The sequence below is a fragment of the Miniopterus schreibersii genome, assembly GCF_964146895.1.
Source record: "Miniopterus schreibersii genome assembly, chromosome: 5".
In the NCBI taxonomy this organism is placed as follows: Eukaryota; Metazoa; Chordata; class Mammalia; order Chiroptera; family Miniopteridae; genus Miniopterus; species Miniopterus schreibersii.
Genome location: NC_138106.1, coordinates 54,772,294 through 54,795,304, shown reverse-complemented (window position 1 = coordinate 54,795,304; position 23,011 = coordinate 54,772,294). Strand labels below are relative to the sequence as shown.

Sequence of the window (23,011 nt, the reverse complement as noted above, 5' to 3'; positions counted from 1 at the left end):
GAATCACAAATGTTCTTAATGACATCTAGAATGGTGAATTCTTTCCAGAAGGTTTTCAATTTACTTTGCCCAGACTTATCAGAGAAATCACTATATGGCAGCTATAGCCTTACGAAATGTATTTCTTAAATAGTAAGACTCGAATGTCCAAATTACTCCTTGATCAACAGGCTGCAGAATGGATAGTGTTAGCAGGCATAAAAACATTAATCTTGTACATCTCCACCAGAGCTCTTGGGTGACCAGGTGCATTGTCCATGAACAGTATTTTAAAAATCTTTGAGCAGTAGGTCTCAACAGTGGGCTTAAAATATTCAGTAAACCATGTTGCAAACAGATGTGCTGTCATCCAGGTTTTGTTGTTCCATTTACAGAGCATAGGCAGGCTAGATTTAGCAAAATTCTTAAGGGCCCTAAGGTTTTCAGAATAGCAGATGAGCACTGGCATCAACTGCAAGTCATCTAACAAGAGTCAGCCTGTCCTTTGAAGTCAGGAATTGACTTCTCTCTAGCTATGAAAGTATGGTATCTTCTTTCAATATAAGGCTTTTTCATCTACATTGAAAATCTGTTTACAGTGTAGCCACCTTCATTTATTATCTTAATTAGAACTTCTGGATAATTTGCTGTTTCACTTTGCACTTTTATGTTATGGAGGTTTCTTTTCTTAAACTGCATGAACCAACCTCTGCTAGCTTAAAACTTTCCTTCTGCAACTTCCTCACCTCTCTCAGCCTTCATACAATTAAAGAGTTAGTGCCTTGCTCTGGATTAGGCTTTGGCTTAAGGAAATGTTGTGGCTGGTCTTTTAATCCAGATCACTAAAATTTTCCCTTATCAGCAATAAGGCTGTTCCGCATTCTTATCCTGTATTCAGTAGAATAGCACTTTTAATTTCTTTCTAGAACTTTTCCTTTGCATTCATTCACACCTTGGCTAATTGCTTGGTGCAAGAGGCCTAACTTTTGTCCTATCTCGGCTTTTGACATGCCCTCCTCACTAAGCTTAATCATTTCTAGCTTTTGATTTAGAGTGAGACATGCAATCTTCCTTTCACTTGAACACTTACAGGACCTTGTAGGGTTATTCACTAGCCTACTTTCAATATTGTGTCTCAAGAAATAGGGAAGTGGGAGAAGAGGGGGAGAGACGGGGCTGGCAAGTCAGTGGAGCAGTCAGAGCACATATAACATTAGATTCGCCATCTTACAGTGGTATAGTTCAGGGCACCCGAAAACAATTACAATAGTAACATAAAAGATCACTGATAAAGCATAACAAATATAACAATGAAAAAATTTGACTCAGAGACACAAAGTGAGCACGTGCTATTGGAAAAATGGCACTGATGGACTTGCTCAACCACGGTTGCCACAACCTTTAATTTGTAAAAATGCAATAACCCTTTAATTTGTAAAAATGCAGTATCTGCGAAGCACAGTAAAACCAAGTATGCCTGAATATCAAAGATTTCCTTAGAGGTACTCCAGCAAAAAGGGAAAACAGAAACAAATGGGTCAGGCAAAGATAAAATAACATGGGAAGTCTTACTAGAATTAGATGCATGAAGGGGCTCACTGTAATTTTCTTTACTTTTCTATATCTTTAAAAATTTTCATAACAAAAAGCAAAACAAGCAAATATTACTCATTACATAAGGCACTACAAGCTGGAGTATTTTGAAGTTATGTTAACTTTTACAGCAACTTTGGCTAGGAAAGAACAAAGATGTTATTTTTGGTAGTAAAACTCACGGTAGAAAATACCTGATGCCTCATTTATTCTTCACTATTTGAAGAAGTAAAAGGATGTGACAACTTCAAACCTTTAACAAACCACCACATCTTCTCAATTTCCAGCTGTACCAAACCCTCAGTTTGTAGAAGAGAAGGTGAATGAGAGCTGGATGAGAATGAGCCTTCCATTCTGGTACAGACCTCCCCTTCTAAATTCAGCAGTTTCACGATAGCCTACTGTTTGCCTTTGGTGTAAATGGCTAAATGTCCTGACTTTTAAGTGCTACCTAATGTTGGAAGCAACGTGAATGTAAAATACATAAAAACAATTAGATAGTTGAGGAAATGTACCTAGACTTTTACATTAATTTAATTCATTAGAAAAGAATTCCCTTTTGTAACCCATCACTTTAAGAGTTTTTTCCTGGAATATGAAAAATGCATAATATATATCCTCTTATTATGGGAAAAGATCATATTACCAAGAAATGTCTATAGTGAGAAGAAAATCTAAACACAGAATTACCAAAAGGAACACTTGTATTTCAGGAGTAAAAAGAACGGGAACCTATAAATATATCTGAGAAATAATTTTCACAAGAGTAGGGAAGTATCTGGAGAAGCAGTGTCACAAAATCTAAGAATGGATTCCAAACCCAACTATACACCAGAATCACCCTGCCAGTTAAAACTTCAGATTCTCACATCCCACCTTAGAATCTTTACTTTCATAATTAAACTTAGATGGAGAAGTGGAGTAGGTCATTGGAAAAAATATGCTATATTAGAATGGATTTCACATAAAGTGTTAATCATTTCCTCTATTAGTAGTATAGTATGTTATACTATAACTTTAATGTGTGTGACATGGCTAGTATTGGAGCTGTGGCTCAAACTCAAACCACCACGACTCAAAACCTAGGTTAATCACTGTACTGACTGCTTACTTCAGAAAACGATTTCAATATAATTTAATAATGTTGACTATTTTATCAGTTTAAGACCTCTATGCTGTAGGTAACCCTGTTAATTCTTGGCCTAAAAGTTAAATCAGCCATGTGGTCATATCTAATTGACTCAACATTTAAAAAAAAAAATTAAGTTGGTTAGCTAATATATAAATCATAAGATTTTATACAAAGCTTACATTTCTTCTCTTGTTTTACTCATTTACCTTACCTGTCCAGTCCTGGGTTCCTGTTGGCATTAGAGTTTATAACCATAACTATAAAAACCTGAGGACAGTAGTTATTAAAGACACAAAATTATTCTCTTAGCTCAAGTAAATTTATAGGACATTTTTTTTGTTTTTCAAATTCATTAACAAACCCCAATGCATTTTCATACCAACGTTTTTAGACTAAGGATCTAAAAGGGAAGACAGACTGATGCAACAGAAGTGCTCACAGAAATGTGTATCAAGCCCTGGTCAGTATGGCTCAGCTGGTTGGAGCGTAGTCCCATACACTGAAGGATCTAAAGTTTGATTCCCAGTCAGGGCACATGCTCGGGTTTCGGGCTCGATCCCTGATCGGGGAACATACAGGAGGCAACTGATCAATGTTTCTCACACCGATGTTCCTCTCTCTCTTAACTCAATAAAAACATATCCTCAAGTGAGGATTAAAAAAAAGAGAATTCTGTACCAAGTACTTAGATCTGGAAAACACAGCTACTTGCCTCCTACTTTATAGAACTAATTAAGTATTATTTTGTGCCAGCACAAGATAAGTCTGTTATTCAGTCAAATATATAATCTTTGAGCTTAGAGTATGGTAGTAGGAGGACTATACTCTTGGCTTATAAAAGAGCAGTGTGATAAAATGAGATAATTCATGTTAAGTATTTAGTACACCAACATCAGATAATAAGCATTCAAAATTTTAGCTTTTATTAAAGGTAATGCCAATTATGCCCATAACTGTAAAAACAGAATTCAGTGGCAATATCCTGCAAAGCCACAAGATGGAGATATGACTACACAAATGTGGGCCCTTCTCTACAAATTCTGACTTTTAAAGTAACATAGCAAAAAGAGAAAATGAAATACAAAGAAAGCTGTTAAAGCCTAACTGTTTATATTTTAGATAGGTATTAACGGCTCCTTGGCACAAAATTTTAACTGGTCACTTCTTGTGCAAAGTGTTTGATCAGCCTATGTCTACAAATTCCCATTATAGTGCAAGGTCAGCTACACCATATGACTGCCCTCAGAGGAATGATCTTTACTCCTTAGACCCATAATAAAACTGATGGGCTCTTGCTCATCTGAACCAGCAGTTTCCCAATCTTGGTACTATTGATATTTTGGGCTGGATAATTCTTTATTGTGAGGGTGAGGGGCTTTCCAGAGCACTGTAGGATATTAAGCTGCATCTCTAGCCTCTATCCATCCCACCACACTGTGACAACCAAAAACTTCTCCAGACACCACCCAGATTTCTGGGGTGGAGTAGGAGGTGTGCCCCTGGTTGAGAGTCACTGTTCTAGAGAGGTTTAGCAGGCATCAACTCTCCAAGCTGTGTGACTATATCAGGGTGTAAAACTAGCAATTATTTGGCTGGGTACTAAAAGTGCTAAAACACACAAGGACACAATCTACTTAAGGTTATAACCTAAAAAGAATAAAATTCTTTGAAAAATTTCCATGGCTATCCATATGTTCAATTAGGAGAGCTTCTTACCAGCTCTTTTTCCTTATTACTACCTGAATGATATTTTTAATTCGAAATCTGAATCCAAACATATTTCTAACTGCTTACCAGGAATCTCTATAGAATCTCAAATTCAACACATTGAAAACTGAATGCATCATTCTCTACAGGAAATTAAAACATCTACCTCTCTATAGGAAATTAAAACACCCACCTTTATTTGCTATCTTTATTAATAGCCCCACCATTCATCAAATACAAAAATTTAGTTTTAGATGTACTGCTATGTCCCATTTTAATCTGTTAATTCTGCTTGCCAAATATCTTCATAACCCTTTCCTACACCTTTTTAGCAGTATGGGTCAGGCCATGATTTGAATCTAAAATCTACAGCCTAATGAAGGGGAATAAGACTAGAGGCTAGGAGACAAAGCCATCACAAGCAGTCAGAATCATCTTTCTAAAACACAAATCCAATCACTTTACTTCTCTGCTTAAAAATTTTCAACAGCTATGACCCTGGCCGAGTAGCTCAGTTGGTTGGAGCACTGTCCCAATACACCACGGTTTCATGTTCTATCCCTGGTCAAGGCACATACAAGAATCAACAGGTGCATGGATGAGTGGAACAACAAACTGATGTTTCTTTCTCTCTAAAAATCAATTAAAAAAAATTTTCCCCCAACAGATACACATAACCTAACAAATAAAATTCAAATAGCACTACATATAAAGCCCTTTATCACCTAGCTGTGGCCACTGGCCTAGCTTTGCTCCCTCACTGTTTATTTGGCCATAAAAAAGTATTCAAAAATCCTATTGTCCACCAAATGCTCTTTCCATTAGACTATGTATGCTATACCTATATACGTGTGTAACAGTGGAGGACATGTTAATAGCTATAAAAAAAGGAAAAGTGCCACGAGGGGGAGGTATGGGAGAACATATCTCAAAAAGACATGAGCAAAATAAAGAAAGCAGCTTAAAAAATAACAATTCAAATATGATTCCAAAGTTCTGTTTCTTGGTATCATAGAAAGTTAGAGATGAGAGACCAGGGATGGCAAACACGTGACATACATGTCACAGCAGTCACAGTAGTTATTAATAATATCACTTTTTGGTGGGGGCAATGTGAGAACTTATCAAAGCTACTGACATATTAAATGCTGATAAGATACTACCAATAGATTAGAACTATCACATGAAATAGAATGTTTGGCCATTCTTGTTCAGGTTCAAACTACTCTCTTTAAAGACAAAGAAACCAAGGTCAAGGTCAAAAAACTTACTAGTGACCCCACTGTGAACTATCATTAGTGATTAGTGCCACATTGAACTATAAAATGTGGTTACTTTTAGTTTAATGCTTTTTGCATTATAGTAAGTCTCCTTTATGAAAATAAATGATGCTACAAGTAATAAACTATACAGACTAGAGAGGAAAAAATCCATATATATATATATATATATATATATATATATATATATATATATATATATATATATATATATATATATATTTCAGTTACTTAAAAGTTTTTTATTGATTTTTTTTAAAGAGAGAGAAAGAGGAAGGGAGAGAGAAACATGGATGAGAACAATTAGCTGCCTTCTGCATGCCCCATACTGGGGATCAAACCCACAACCCAGGCATGTGCTCTGACCAGGAATCCAACCGGAAACCTCTTGGTGCACCTCTTGGTGCATGGGACGACGCTCCAACCAACTGAGCCACACCAGCCAGGGCTCTAAATATATCTTTAAGTATACTTTAGTTTTCTGGAAAGAGAAATAATTAATGTTTAAAATGCTCCTAAGTACAAAATATTTTTCTTGCTTACCTGTAAAAAAATTTTTTTCTGACTATACACACTCCTATGTTCAGAGTGGCATTATTTACAATAGCTAAGACCTGGAAACAGCCCAAGTGCCCATCAGTAGATGAATGGGTTAAAAAACTGTGGTACATTTACACAATGGAATACTATGCAGCTGTTAAAAAAAAGGAAAAAAGAAAAAAAGAAGATCTCTTACTCTTTGAGACAGCATGGAGGGACCTGGAGAGTATTATGCTAAGCGAAATAAGCCAGTCAGAGAAAGAAAAGTATCACAAGGTCTCGCTTATATGGAATCTAATGAACAAAATAAAAATGAACGAACGAAAAAGATTTAGACACTAAAGCATGAAACAGACTGATGTATTTCAGAGGGAAAGGGGTGGAGACAGGAAGAGATTAACCAATGAACTTATATGCATATATGCAAAGCCCGTGGACAAGTAGTGTGGGGAGGAGGTGGGAGCAGGGTGGAAGGGGACACCTGTAATACTTTCAATAATAAATTTTTTTCAAAAAACTTTCTTTCTAATGATCTGGGTCATAAACTGGCATCACTCTGACAATATTTACTAATTTGAACGTCTCAACCCATTTTCTTAAGAACATTATCTGTTTTGTAATTTGATGTAAAAAAGCAATCAATATCCAAATTAAAAACTGGTTAAGTTCTACAAGTAACAGGCAAGTCGAAAAGGTAAAAAAATGGCGAGTACGAGTGGGAAATGTCCAACTTAACGAGACATACATGCATGCATACATAACATTTATCACCTAAACAGCAAAGCAAAACTAGAGTTAAGGCTTTATGTGAATATGTCCTCAAAACCAACTTGTAAAGAAACTATTAGTAAAAAAAGTTATTTCTATTATTTTAAAAATGCTCAATGTATGCCACTCATCCCAGATAAGGGTATTTTATACCACCCATGGCTGAAATGGCAGCCACAATGTCTTCCTCCATGTCTTTGTTTTTCCAAGTATCTCTCAACTTCTCCATCAGCTCTTAAGAGAAGGGCACTCTCATACATTCTGGCAGTATAAATTGCTACTATCTTTCTGAAGTTAACTTGGCAACAAATATCAGAAATTTAAAAATGCCAGCACCTTTTGATCCAAAAAATTCATTTCCAGGGAATTATCCAAAAGAAATAATTAAGGATGTGTGTCAAGCAGTTTTAAAAACAAGCATTCACTTCACCACTATCGAGGACTGAGAACTGAGAAGCCTTTGGACTTTGAAAACAGGGCTGTTCTTCCACCCCTCTGCCTCTCCTCCCCAAGATTAGCTTCAGCAACGACAGAGGCAGAAATATAGGTTTTACTAGATCAGGAAAGACAAATACATATTTCCATTATCCTTTCCCCATCCACAACAGAGAAAGTGACTGGATGACAATATTTTAATCTAAAGCCAGGAATGGCCTCAGAATCCTTCACCACAGAGGTATAAACAGCCACATACTATCTTTTGGCCCACAGTGGAAGTATTTAGAAACATTTACCATCTGGGAACTAGATCCTAAGGGAAGAGATCATGTTTCACACAAATTTGTTTTTCAGAGTCTAGCACAGTACTGTCCAATAGAAATATAATTTGAGTCTCATATATAATTTATAATTTACTAGTTCTACATTAACTAAAAAGACAAAGGTGAAATCATTTCAACATGTAATCAAAATAACAATTATTAATGACTATTTTACGTTTTCTTAAATCTTTTTTCCATACAAGTCTTAAAATCCAATGGCTATTTCATTTCTAGCTCCTCTCAATTCACACGTTAATTTTCATTGGAAATAGTTGATCTGTATTTACATTTCACAAAATTTACAGTAGATCCACATATCCAAGTTGTTTCAAACATACTTAAAAATTGCCCAACAATCAACTTTGAGTATCAGTTATTAAAACTTAAAATCCAGTTTCTCAGTAACAGAAGCCACATTTCAACTGCTCAATTATAACTAGTCACTACTGTATTGCACAGGAGAGGACTAACATTGTGCCAATAAGTTAGGCACCGAGTGAATGTAAATAGATGATGGAAGAGAACAGGTCAAGCAAGAGAAAGCAGTGTTCCATGATAGAGCAATTATATAATTTTGTAGTTATTAAACTATAATCCATACAATTCTCATTGTTATGATGGAAAGGAAGTTTCTGTTGGTCTCTACTAGTATTCTAATGGTTTCTGTAGGCTGTGCTTTAAAAATATATATATAATTGAGAAGGTGTATCTTTCAGATGGTACAAAGCTGAAAGCCATAGCTCATACCTGGGAGAGAAAATGAGGAGTCAGAAGGATTTCCAACAGGCCAATCAATATAGAGGATGTAGCAAAGTGAAATTTAATATAGATATTAGTTTGGTCTGGCAAAAGCACTAGCTTTGAAAAATAATGCTTCATATGAATGGCTATCAAAAATATTTTCCATCCCTTGTTGGTATTGTTCAGTGGTTAGAGCGTCAGCTGGGGCACCAAAGGGTTGCAGGTTTGATTCGCAGTCAAGGGCACAAAACTTGGTTGCAGGCTCTATCCCCAGCCCCAATTGGGGTGTGTGCAGGAGGCAACCAATTGATGTGTCTCTCACATCAATGTTTCCCTCTCTCTCTTCTCTTCTCTCTAAAAACCAATGGGAAAATATCCTCCAGTGAGGATTAAAAAAAAAAAAAAAATCCAACATGAAAATTTTGATTATTCAGAACTTTATCAACAGTTGTCTACAATTTTGGAAAGAAACCGTAACACTGTCAAGAAAACAGCATCCGTCACCAATGTACACATCTATACTGGTAGCAGATATACTTTGCAAATTACACAATGATTCTATTTACAGACAGATGCAAACATCTGATTTTATGATTTATGGTATACTTGTACCTGATCATTTAGATGGAAATATAGTTTACTTTCACTTTATATTAGGACGTTATACTGACTTAAAAAAAAATTGTGGTACAGGTGATTATATTTTATATGAATTTATTTCTACATAGCAAGGGGATATCACAAAGTATTTGTGATACTTTGGATTTAATCCAAAGTATTTGTGATACTTTGGATTAAAATCCAATTATCTCAATCAACAGTCCACAAATTACCAGCTTCATAGAAGCAAGAAATATGAATTGCACGTTTATAAAAGTTCCTGAATTCTACTTCAGCCTGGCTGGCTATTTTTGTGTTTTTCTCTCACAAAATTATCAATAAAACCTTTCAAAAACTGTTTTATTGAAGTATATCTTATTTATTGCTTACCGATGTTTTTATGTATGTATATACCTATGTAATAACATCCAAGGTAAAGATACAGAATATTTATAGCTCTTCAAAAACTCCATCGTGCCCCTTCCCAGCCAATAAGCTGACAGAGGTAACCATTATACTGAGTTCTTCAACACAGATTTGTTTCTGACTTCAGAATCTTATATTTCAACATTTCAATTAGTAAGCTACACTGTTCTATATATTATATTTACATTATTGCTGTTTACTTTTCCATGTTTACTTTGTGCACATGTATTCACATCTTTTCTTTTTAAAAAATATATCTTTATTGATTTCAGATAGAGGAAGGGAGAGGGGGAGAGACAGAAACATCAATGATGGGAGAGTGGTCATCGATCAGCTGGCTGCCTCCTGCACGCCCCTGACCGGAAATCAAACTGAGTGAGATCTCACGGATCCCAGGTAGATGCTCAACCACTGAGCCATGCCCAGCTGGGCCACATCTTGTTAGACATTTTTATTAGAACTAATTTTTACTACAACTCTTTACTACAAATAAAAGATAAATTGATTCCGTTTTATTTTCTATTATGTTGACTAATTACATTGGCATCTCAGTCATGGCTGTGTATGGCATACCTTCATGCTTGAATATCACCTTCCCTAAGAGGAACAACAGATTAAAAAAAAAAATCAGCTTACCAACCACGAATTCAATATACCACATTCCTGGTTCATAACAATAAGCAACCTCAGTACAAAAGAAAGTGACATCTAACATACTTCAAATTTCTAGACTATATATATAAATACAGGCAGTAGAAGGTGAAAGATTTATAGATCTGAAGAGAAACCAGAGTATAAACCCTTTGGTTCACAAGACAATGCTCAACAAACTGAGCCACACCAGCTAGGACACATGCCTGGGTTGTAGGTTCTATCTCCCACAGGGGGTGTGCAGGAGGCAGCTAATCGATGTTTTGCTCTAACGTCGATGTTTCTCTCCAAATACCAATAATAATAAAAAAATATTTAAATAAATAAATGCAGTAATTAATTGCAAATTTATCTACTATGGATAAAAGATAAACACATGCCAATATAATGGAATGTCCTGCTAATAATAAAAACTAAGTAAAATAGGAAGAAAAAGCAGGTAAAATAGTAACTAAAAAGTTTTAAAATGATAGGCAATATAGGCAATGATGTAAAATATTTAAATAGTAGGTTGACTTAAGAGTAGAAGTTCTGCATTTGTTTCTAGTTTTAGATATTTCTATTCAACGTATAGATCAGCTAGCTTCAGTATACAACAAAACAGTTAAGCAAATAAAACTTCATACAAGAACCATCACAGGCCTTTTAACACTAATCACATTGTGCATGTTGACAGAAGTCTTTGAACTCAAGAACCTTAATATCTTTTAAATAATGTCTACTGCCTTTCTTTGTTCAGTGTCTTAAATACAAGACTCAGAAGTGGAAAAAAAAAGTAAAGTCCCATCTTACCTGGGAGTTAGTTCATGTGTGAACTTAAAGGGACTATTCCTATGAAACCATCTTTTTCCCATTGGTTTCTTAGAGAGTGTGGAAGGGAAGAGGACAGACACAGAAATAGAAACATCGATATGAGAGAGATACGTCGATTGGTTGCCTCCTGGTGATGGAGCCTGCAACCGAGGTACCTGCCCTTGACCAGGAACTGAACCCAGACCCTTCAGTCCATGCACCCGATGCTCTAACCACTGAGGCAAACTGGCTAGGGCTGAAATCATCTTAAAACTTTACCTTTAAGAACACAATTTTAAGCTAGCAATCATAAGTAATAGGAACTAGGCTTAAGGACTCTACATTTCAGGCATAGGTGATGGTATAAGGTACAGACTCAATAACTAAAAATTTCCTCTAAATTTAGCCAGTTCCTCTAAGTTTTACTCATTTCTGGGGATTTGCCTCCATCAGGTTGATACACGTAAGAGATCACTGCCTCGTAAGTATATTAACTGAAGGTAGGCTGTGATTTAATACCACTGTTTGACCCATTTCTATTGCCAAGTTAGGTACCAGAACATTACACCCTAGTGAGACTGTGCTAAACCAAAGATTTTGGATCCAAAAATATAGAATTTCTTGGAGGCCCTCCTTTATAAACCCATGCACAGTCTCAACAATGGCAAATCTTCTTTAGCATCATTTTTATTACTTTAACAGAACAAGACACATAGGTATTGAATGCCCAAGAGAATACAAAAATAAATTAAAAAACAGCACCTATGCTCAAGAAAAAAGAAAAATCTTGCCGAATTACACGTGATTATATATAAAATAGCCAAACCTCCTAGATTATAATTTGAAAGTACAGCAAATACTTCTCATAGTTGATTGGTATCCTATTTGGAACTCTTTAGAATCTCATGTGAAATAAAGCAAAAATTTCTTCATGACTTCAAAATTTTAATTACAAGACATACGATTTAACATTAGAAAGAATCCCTAATATTAAAAGCAAAATCGGAGTAAGGAATCAAGTTACAGAGCTGAAGCCAAATTAAACTTTTGGACCTCTTCTGTGACCTCAAATACATAAACACAAGATAGTATTTAGACCCTTGTTTTTGGCAGTATGAGATTACTTAGAAGACTGACTTTTCGTTCACCCTCAAAAGGGTTGCTGAATAGTTGGAAAGGTTTCACTAACTAAAAACATAGCTACAATTCTTTAACTGACTTGCTATAATAGAAAAAACTCAGGCAGTGAAAAAGGAACTCTTACCCTTTGCAACAGCATAGATGGACCTGGAGATCATTATGCCAGTCAGAGAAAGACAAATACCCTATGATCTCACTAATATGTGGAATCTAATGAACAAAATAAACCCAGGAACGGGATACATGGAACTGACCGAAAGCTGTCTAAGGGGCTGGGGTGGCGAGAATTGGATATAGACAATAGTGTGTGTGTGTGTGGGGGGGGGGGGGCCGAGCCCCGGGCGGGGTGGAGGAGGGCTAAGGGTGTAGGGGGGAATGGGGGACATCTGCAATAGTGTCAATAAAAAATTGAAGTTAAAAAAGAAAATCATTAGAGACATATTTAGATACATTTACAAGAATATAGTGAATATCTGGAAAACTATCCACATGTCCAATAACAAAGTCATGATTAAATAAATTGAAAATAGTTTGATGTATAGAAACTATTAATAGAAAAATAATTTTTCTAATTAATAGAAAAATTACACCAATAAAAATTATACTTTTAAAGAATCATTAATGAAAAAGAAAGAAAAAACTCAGGTATCTCAGAATGCTTTTAACATTGGTAAGATTCCATTTTTTCCTCTGAGGAGGGTAAAGGCAAGCTCTCAAATGGCCAATATTTTAAAACACCGTGTTATGTAATTAAAATTTTAACAGTATGTAATTTAATAGTAAGGTGACACCTTATCTAAATTTGGAAATAGTCGTACCAAAATAATCCCTAATTTTATCCAAGAGGAAAACTATGAAAGAATACTAACTTTGCAAATTACCTGAAGAAAGCTTCGTAGTAACTAAGGACCCCCACAGTACAGGGGCAGTACTAAACTACTGGAGCAACAGCTCCACCTACTGGTCAACAACACTTCCTTAAACATTTTGGCACCCCAAGTCAACAGTGCTCACGCTCTCTCCCCCCCTCCTCCACCCGGTCTGACCCAACCCAAATCCAGTTGAGTCACTAGCTCTTAATACTCATCTCGCTGCTCTTTATTCCAATTCCTTCTTCCTCCAGAAGGTCCCGCAAAGCTCTGAAGTGCGAATAAAACTGAACGATGACAAACACCAAGGTTCCCGGTGTGGAGCCTAGGTACGAAGAGGACAACCAGACCACTCCACTTGGAGTGGCGGGCTGGGGGAGTCTCGGCCCTCCGTTTCCGGGGAGGAGACCCCAGGCACCTCACGAGAGCTTTACCCTGTTACCACCCACACTCAGTAGCTATTCTCCAGTTAACACACTCGTCCTCTGGGCCGGAATCCTGGGCTGCGCGAGTCTCGCCTCTGTTGGCCCTTCAGCGCGCCAACAGCCCGAGCCCAGCCGAGCCGAGCCTCCGCCCCCTCCGTAAGCAGAGCAGCCGAGAAATCTCCCTCCGCCGGGTCTTCGCCTAGTCTCTCCCCTCCTTCGCAATCCTCCCCCGCCTGCCCAGCCCTGCCGGGCTCCCCTTCCTCACCCTTTCATCTTCCCCGCCTGCTGAGGCCGTTGTTACCACCGATATCAACGCCGTCGTCGTCGCCGACCTGAGCTCTCAGCGCCCTCAGCTCGGGCCACTCAACCCCACAAGCCGGCCTCCCCGCCCAGGGCAGGGAGCTGAGCGGGTGACGGAGGCCACGAGAGTGGAGCACAGCCCTGCGTCCCGGGAGGGGGCGGAGTGCCTCCCGCCACCGCACTGGTGCCGCCGCTTCTCCACACGTGCACACAGGGCGCTCAGCTCCCGCCCGCCGCCGCCGCCAGCGAGACCCGCCGCCGCGTTGTGACCTTTCACCCCGCCCCCTCGGCGCGTCGGCGCGTAGGCGCGTAGGCCGCCTCCCGCGCAGCCGCACTGCTGGCCTTCGGGTACCCTTCCCCCTCCACTTTAGGACCTCCATCTTCCTAGTGGGCTGTGCCCTCCGGCGTCAGCTTCCTCCTCCCATCCCTTGCGACACGACCTGTGAGGCTTGCCCCGTGAGCCCTGGCGGTAAAATCCGGATTTTTCCGCCCCACCTTCATTTTTCCCACTTCAGTAAGCTCGGTCTTCCCCCATCCTGTTCTTCCCAGTTGGTAGTCTCCCTGATGACCTTCAAACGCTTTCTCGTAATATTTCATAGTTTCTTCTAAATGTAAAGAAGTGTGTGGGAAACTCAAGTATAATGAGGGGTTTTTTATAGGCAAATAAAAGTAATTAACAATTGATCGGATAACTTGGCTTCCGTCCAGCACGTTTCAAGCTTTGAGACCACGTGACTGCCCGAACTCTCGAGCCTGGGATTTTGCAGTCAGGCGCCCCAGAGACGGAACTCCATCGCCATTTCCGGGCTGTAGATCCTGACGCTAACGTCACTTCCTTAGCAATGCACTTTCACTCATTCCACCCGCGCCTTCTACGTTGAACTTTACAGCATAATCTTTATGAAAGTTTTTAGACCTTTCTTAAAATGTAATCGCAAAATTAATGTTCAAACAATCTTTAAAAAATACAGGTCCCTAGGATGTAAGGCACCCGGCAGGCGGCGGCAGGGCGGAGCTCAGGTCACGTGACTGTCTAGACCCGGCCCCCCCACCCCTACTCCCCACCCTCTGCAGCTGGAGACGTCCCCTCTCTCAGTGACCGAGCCTGTGGGTCCGCGGTCTGTGCTGCTTCTGCACCTCGCGCCCAGTCAGGTGAGCGGCTACGTGTAACCGGCAGCAGATGGGGTTCGGAGAAGGGGTGGGAGGAAGAAGGGAAGGGAGAGTGTGAACGGCGACCTCCGCTGTTCGGGGCTTCCTTCCCGCTGTCATCCTGCACCGGCGAGCAGCTCCTTTCTCCAGTTCTCCTGACCCCGCTCCTCCACTGTTTTCGCCCCCGTAACCTAGGGGTTGAGACGTCCAGTTTTCTCGGCGTTGGGAGTGAGTGCGGCCTAATATTATGGTTCCCTATTCGGAGTCTTTGGGGCTTCGGGTAGTGGGATTGGTTCAGCCACTCTCGGGGGCTCTGCAGTAGCCTCTAGGTTCCAATCCCCAAAGCCCATTTATTTGTCAGAGGCCCTGCACGGTCTTTACCTTCAACCTGCGGCTGGGGAGCGGGGAAGTAAGAAAAACCCTGGAGGCAGAGGCGTCTCCGGTGAGACTGGCTTGGGAGGGAATGACACTGATGTGGCCCTCACTGCGGAGTGACTGTAAAGCCTGCTTCTGAACGTGCTTTCTCAGTAATTCTGTTTTTAGCTGATAGCCTTGCAAGAGGCGTTCTATAGGTGTTCATATGCTTTGCATGGGACTGGAAGGGTAACAGCAAGCCTTTTACCTTTCTGTTCTGTGATTTTATGGTGCAGTAGGGAGAGGATAGTTGCAAGAATGAAGATGTGCTAGCTTCAGAACAGGAGAGGTAAATACGACAGTCTCGATTGAATGGGGAGGCGTTGAGAGATGGTGTTTCGGTGTAGTGATCTGCGGAGACTGGCTAGCTTATGGGAAAGTGATTAGGTTTCACTAAAAGGGAACTAATTCTTCAGAAACGAATTGGGCTGGAATATAATTGAACCAAATGTGTTTTCCCCGTAAACTTAAAGAAAAGGTTAAGTCGAGATATTGCTGACTTCGTATTTTATGCCTTTGACATTTTCTTTTGCCATTTCTCCCTAATAATCGCACTTACTTCCCACTCCCAATTCCTTGACCAGCAGTAAACTCATTTTAAGTAGCACTTGTGCCCCTCCTTAGCTTTCCCCATTGTAAAACTCCAGGTGACCTCTTCAGGTTTTGATGAATAGTATTTTGTGAAAATACAGAAATTATTTTGCTTAGGTTTTTGACCAACCCAGTGTACTCCCATTTCATTTGCAATGTAGTTGCCAGTGTTTTGGCCTCAAACAGTGTGCTTTAGGGAAGAGTGTTTTTCAGTTTGGGGTTTAAACTCTTTTGTTTATACTGCAAACTTAGAAAGTCCCATGGTTCTTTTCAGTTGAAGCGCCTGACAGAAATTACAATTTTGATTTTAAAATGTAAATTTTTAATCTGAAAAATCATATTCGCAGTTAAACCTTTTAGTTTTCTAACCAATATAATTGAAGAATCCATTAAAAAGAGCTGAAAAATGAGAAAGATGGAATCATCTGTTGAGGGGTGGGTGTGACTGACATTACTTTTTTTTGTATCTTACAAATTCTTGACAATTAACTGGTCTTATTTTGTAAAGGAAAACAAAAAGTTAAATTCTAGAGTAATAGCAGTTTAACAAGACTTCCCCTCCTGCAGTGACATTCCACCAAATTAGATAAATTCCTTGTGTCCTAGAGGTTCAAACCAGTCCTGTCTGGGTAAGACCAAAATGGGAAAGAGAAAACCAGCTAAAAAGCAATGAGTACTAGGTTGAATGACTCTGCAGTTTTACTTCACAATTCCCCCAATTTTAGGGAACTTATGAAAGCAATTAACTTAGACCACTAATGAAATCTGAAAAACTAGCAGCAGGAATTAGTAACTAAATTGCTATTAAAGTAGAATTTTAAAAAGACCTTTGATTTAATACACAGTTCATGCACACAAACAGGTAATTTGAAGCTTTGAAGTCATTAGCTTTATCAGTTTATGAATATTACATGTAGAAATCTTAACATATACAGTATTAGGGAATTGTGTTGTAGTCCAGTATTAAATGGCACACAAGGATTTTTGTGTTAGGGTCCCTGATACCTCTTGTGTGCTTACTCTGAGGTTTTATATTTCATTGCTTTTATAGATTATCACCACCATCAAGAATGCTTCTTTCCCTGTGGACAGAGAGCCTATAAACTACATACTACTACACAATATTTTCTATTCCTCTATTTTCACTTCTAGCACATTGTGTAAGTACTATTTTCTGGGCTGTTACTTAGTAAGCCATAAAGCTCCTAGCAGTTGAAGGACAGTGTCTCTATTGTTGTGTCTTCAGCACCAGGATGCTGATATACCTGGTAGGTACTCAGTAAATTGTTTATTGAATGAGTGTTTGACAACTGGATGAGGAAATTAAACTACTTTGAAAGCTCTTGCAGATCATAGCTCCTTCTAAGGTTGTGCACTATTAGCTTTCAAATATAAATCGGTAATAATAACCATCTGAGTCATGGTTAATACAATAGAGACAAACCTTAGGTGGACTTTATTAATGCAGTGACCAGTTTATTTTCCCGACACATTTGGATAATAGTGAAAGGAAGAGGAGTGAGTTGTACTTAATGAAAAACTGGCTTGTACAGGCAACAAATCATATAGCAGTAGACTAGAAATCAGAGGATCATCATCCAGCTCTGCCCCTTCAGTTACATGCTCTTTTAAGTAAAATCGGAGGGGGTGGTGGATTAAGGTTTTTATACTTAGGAACCTTCCCGTCAAGGTTACTGTGAGTTTAAGTGAGATTAAACTGTAGTTAACCTATGTGAAAGCATTAAATGCCTAATTGGTATTTAAATATAAAGCAATATAGTACAGACTTGAATAGATTTCCCAGTCATAGACCTGGGTTCAAGTTATATCCCCTACTTAAGCTTTGTGACCTTGGACAGTTTACTTAATCTAAGCTTAAATTTCCTCATGTGTAAATCTATCCCATAGGTACTATTAAATTAGATAATGAATGCAGAGGGCACAGTACATACAGGGTTCGGGGAAACTTACAGTTGTAAGTATGGGAAACAGTTTATTCTTGTATTATTTATTAATGATTGTATTAATTTCCATATGAATAACCGTAAACCTACTTTTGCCCCACCCTAGACTTTGTAAAGAAGACTTAAGACATTTTATAAAATTGAGTGACAGGTTTGAGGTATGGAGAAAGGAGTAGAATTTGAAATGAGGTTGGCAGTATTGAGGAAAACTAGAATTTGTAATGAGGCTATTCAAAGAAATAGAGGAGAAAAAAAATGTAGTTTTAGCAAATATTCTAAAGCAGATTTATTAATAGGAGCTGAGAAATATCAACATAAAGCCCATTATTTTGGCAACTCCAGTGACTTAATATTTTCTTTTCTTTTAAAAAAATATGTTTTGATTGATTTCGGAGAGAGGAAGGGAGGAGAGAAACATTGATGAGAGTCATTGATCAACTGCGTTCTGCACGCCCCCTGCTGGGGATGGAGCCCAAAGCCCAGACATGTGCCCTGACCAGGAATCGAAATGCTGATCTCCTGGATCATAGTTGGTCGAGCAATATTTTCTATAAAAAGATTTTCCAAAGCATATGATCATTAGTATCTGGAATCAATTTAAGGGGGTAGTTCTTCTATTTCTAAATTATTATCCCTACAGCGGATTATAGAAATATATTAAAATTGTACAGACCTATAGAACGGGAACTTTTGATTTCATGCTTATGTTAATTAAAATTTTTGCCTTTTATTTTAAATCTTATTTTTATCCTCATATGAAGTAGACATAGGCATGTAGAGAACATAATGGAGACATGAACTAGAATCAAATTTTTCCCTTCCTAGCTTGAACTAGAATGGAGACATGAACTAGAATCAAATTTTTCCCTTCCTAGCTTGAACTAGAATGGAGACATGAACTAGAATCAAATTTTTCCCTTCCTAGCTTGAAATGATTCACAAGAATTAGTCGTTTTGTATTGGAAAATATCAGTAAATTAAACAATAATTGAAGTATAGCTATCATGAGTTTATGTTTCACGTTACTCCTGAAAAATATCATTACTCATTTGTTTTAAGGAAAAATTTCATTAAAAGATTATTAGTAAAACTTTTAAAGTTTTACTATTTTTTTTTTTTATATTGTGAAATGAAAGTGACTTTGGTTTAATAAGTGTATTCTCTTACATATACAGCAGATATATTTTGGACATAGTAAACATATATATCATGTATATTTGTAAAGATAGCTGAAATAGATGTATATTTTCATGGTAATCTTTTTTACCAGAAACTATTAAAGCCATCTTTAAAATTAGTCACTATTGTGAATAAAATTACTGAATGATTACTTTACTTGATTTGACACTCCCCTTTATATTTGTTCAAATTTAATAAGTCTGCTCTATTTAATAAATTTCACAATTGCCATTAGTTTTAAAAATCGATGGTATTTCATAGGTATTTTCAGATTTAACCTATGATATTTTTTGTTGCTGTTTTTTGTATCAATATTTACCTAGCTTACTACAATCTCATTTTCACTTTTGAATCTTAACTGTTGTTCTTTTGGTGGTAAACCTTTTTAAAAATTACACCTACAATATGCCACGGTTGGCTCCATTCCTGAAAAATAATTAAACTTACTTAATTGAAAATACAATAGGTAGTGCATGGTGTGATGCAGAAGATGTGCTTTAACAATGAAAAGCAAACACTCTTTGTTTTAGTTACTCCTTAGTTTAACTTTTTTAAGAGTTTATTTAAAAGTAAAATGGAGCCCAGCCGGGTGTAGCTCAGTGGTTGAGCATTGACCTACGATCCAGTATATATACACATTGAAAAAGATGGAAGGAAATGCATCAAAATCAGGAATTATCTCTAGATTAGGAAATTTAAAAAATTCAAAATTTATTACTATACCTTGTATATATTTGATTTTCTACCTTCAATAGTCATTGCTTTGGGCAGAAGAAAAACTTTAATTTGATATGGAAAATTAGGACATTTACATAAAGATTTCTTCTTAATTACGTGGATATCTTAAGTGAAAATGTGTTGACTTATCCAGATAACTAAATAAGTTTTTTAATTTTATAGATGCAGATATATTTTTAGGTTTATGCAAGTGCAGCAGAATTTTAAAAAGCAGAAATAAACTCCAGCATATAAAGGAATGTTTTTGTCATTATACAGAAACATCAAAATTTTAATAATTCCTTAAAATTATCAAATATTCATCCAGTCAGTTCAGATTTCTCTGATTGTCTCATAATTTGTTTCAATTTATTTATTAAATCAGATAATTTGTTCTATGGGGTTTTTTACAATTTGGATTTTATTAATTGCATCCCTTAGGTGTCATTTAACACATTCCTTGGTTCTCTATAGTCTTCAAAACTGATAGTTTGATCTAGAGACTTGATCATATTCAGGTTCTAGTTTTTGGCAAGAGTGTGCCATAGACAGTGATGTGTTCTTTTTTTAAAAATAATTTTTTATTTTTCAATTACAGTTGGCATACAATATTAGATTAGTTTCAGGTGTACAACCCAGTGATTAGACATTATATAACTTATGAAGTGTTCACCCCAATAAATCTAGTACCCATCTCACACCAAACATAGTTATTACATTACTATTGGCTATATTCCTTATGCTGTACATTACATCCCTATGACTATTCTCTAATTACCAATTTGTATTTCTTAATCCCTTCACCTTTTTCACCCATCCTCTCAATCCCCATTCATCTGGCAACCATCAAAGTGTTCTCTATATCTTTATGTTCTCTGTTTCTATTCTGCTTTTTCTTTTATTTTGTTTGTTAGAGTCCACATGTAAGTGAAATTATATGACACTTGTTTTTCTCTGTCTGACTAATTTCACTCTAGGTTCATCCATGTTGTTGCAGGATATTTGCAATAGCATGAATGTAAAACTACGTATGTACAAAATGTGTTTCAGGAAAGGATAGTCACCAAAATGTTTACTGGTTATCTCAGAGAGGTTGGATGGGCATGATAGGTAATTTTTTACTTCTTTTCTCTGTCCTATATTACATGTCTTTATTTTTACAGTCAACATGTAGTGTTTCTGTAATAAAGCAAACTATTTACATTTAAAAAAAATAAGATAGGGCAAAAAAGGAATTAACAAAAGGAAAAATACCATTTGAAATGGTCGGGAATGGCAATTGTCTGAATTATTTTGTCTCAGTTACTCAGGTATATGAGAGGAAAGTGTATAAATTATCCTAACTCCATAAATTCTCCTTAATTTTGTGTATATGATAACCTTTGAGCACCCAATAAGAATTTGTCATTAAAAATATACAGGAGAATTATAGACATTACCAGATAAAGTTACAAATATACATTTTATTTTGGGTATGGATGTTAAATCCTCTGGGACTTCTTTCTTTCTTGGAGATACAGAGCATATTGCACAATATGCTGTTTGGGGTCTGTCACCTGACAATCATATCACAGAAAGTACTTTATAAGGAAAAGTTCACATTTGGGTTTTGATTAACAAAAATAAATTGCTGTAAGAAGATTAACTTTCCTTGAGAAAGCTTCAAATAAAAATGTTAAGAAGCAAGATTAAGTTTATAATTATTTAATACTTGCTTTCAGTCCTTTTAAGAGTCTGAAGTTAATACATCAGTCAAAGCCATAATAGAAAATGGCAGATGCTTTAGAGCTAGACTTGTTGCATATTTCAAGCATCTGTATTTGTTCCTCATGTTCATATTTTTTGTTTTCCCCTTTTCACTACCAATTTTATTAACTTATATATTTTTTCTTTATTGTAAACTGTACAAATTCTTTTTGGAAAGAGTTGGGATATATGTAGATAAAAAGTAATTTTAGAGGGATATTGAGAGGCAAAATAACAAGGAGGTTTAGGGCAAAAGTAGTGGAGTCAGACTATCTGGATCAAATCCTGGCTCTGCCACTTCCTAGCAGTTTGACTTTGGCAAAGTCACTTTTCTTTCTGTATTTCATTTTTCTCATCTTTAAAATAAGTATAATAAGAGTATTTACTTCATTAAGTGTTGTGAAGTTTAAGTGAATCATACAAGAAAAGTGATTAGAATATTAACTGACACACTTAAGAGCTATTTAAATATTTGCCATTATTTAGTTATGATGCTCTTTGCTCGGTTAACTAGGTATATATAGTAGTTTTATTACTTGGCTTAATTATTTTAGCACTCATTGAACCATTCGACAATATTTTTAATTAAGTTGAATGGATAATATAGAAATACAGTAAAAATTATATATTTACACATGTATGTTTTCTCCCTCCCTCTCCATCCTTTCCCCTGCCCCACTGTGTATTTGTTCACAAAGGTAGCACCTCTTCCTATTGTTGTGGACCTTACATTTTTCACTTACCAGCGTTATCTTGGAGATCTTTCCACATTGATGCAGTTAAAGCTGCGTGCTTTATTCTTTTTAATAATAGTTGAGTATTCAGTTGTACTAATGCGCTGTCATCATCATATGTAACATTTATTGAGAGTTTATTGAAAGATTCAGGCACTTTGCTTAATACTTTAGTCGTGTTAACTTATGGAAGCCTCGCAACAACCTTATGAGATAGATATTATTTTTATTTCCATTTAACAAATGAGGCAAATTAGGCATGGGTTGGTTAAATGTCCAACAAAGTCACACAGCTCATTTAGTAATAGGACTTTGGGATTTGAACCCAGGTAGTCTCTTTCCAGAGAATTGCTATCTTAATGCTACTAAGCATATAGCCTCTCATATTGCCACAAGTTATTTAACTAGCCTCCATATTAATGGACATTCCAGTCTTTTGCTATAAGAAACAGTTCTATAATAAATATTAAGAGGACATTTTGTACACATAAAGTAAATTCCAGTGGAAGCACGGGGCAAAGGATATGTACATTTTGAATTTTGGTGGATATTGCCAAATTACTCTTTAATTTATAGATGCCCTGAGGTTCAGGTTTGTCCCCAGTGTTTTGCTGAAATCTGTCATTTAGCTTGAGTCATTGGGAAGCCGAATAGCTGAATGCCTTTAACATTTCTAGCACCCCTATATTATGTGTGATCTACCATCATATCTAATCAGTGTAACAATGTCAGTATAAGAACAAGATCTTGTTCTTGTTACTTTCAAATAATGGCAAGCATTCTTTATATGACTTGAAATGCTCTTTCTGTGAT

General features: G+C 37.0%; 2 protein-coding genes across 4 annotated transcripts in view; one reads left to right on the top strand and one right to left on the bottom strand.

Annotated features, from left to right (window-relative positions):
* Positions 1-14,031, bottom strand: part of NAA50 (N-alpha-acetyltransferase 50, NatE catalytic subunit) — a 28,727-nt gene extending 14,696 nt beyond the window's left edge. Inside the window, exon 1 of one of the 2 annotated variants that reach the window (XM_081138917.1) lies at positions 13,670-14,031. In XM_081138917.1, coding sequence (XP_080995043.1) covers positions 13,670-13,677 — 8 coding nt within the window. In that variant the 5' untranslated portion in view covers positions 13,678-14,031. The remainder of the gene's footprint in view (positions 1-13,669) is intronic. The other variant, XM_081138918.1, reaches the window with a different exon arrangement.
* Positions 14,032-14,537: 506 nt separating this feature from the next.
* Positions 14,538-23,011, top strand: part of ATP6V1A (ATPase H+ transporting V1 subunit A) — a 48,951-nt gene continuing 40,477 nt past the window's right edge. The window contains exons 1-2 of one of the 2 annotated variants that reach the window (XM_081138782.1): positions 14,584-14,856; positions 16,910-17,018. The gene's annotated coding sequence lies outside the window, so the exon portion shown is untranslated. Of the gene's footprint in view, positions 14,857-16,909; positions 17,019-23,011 lie in introns of both variants that reach the window. The other variant, XM_081138781.1, reaches the window with a different exon arrangement.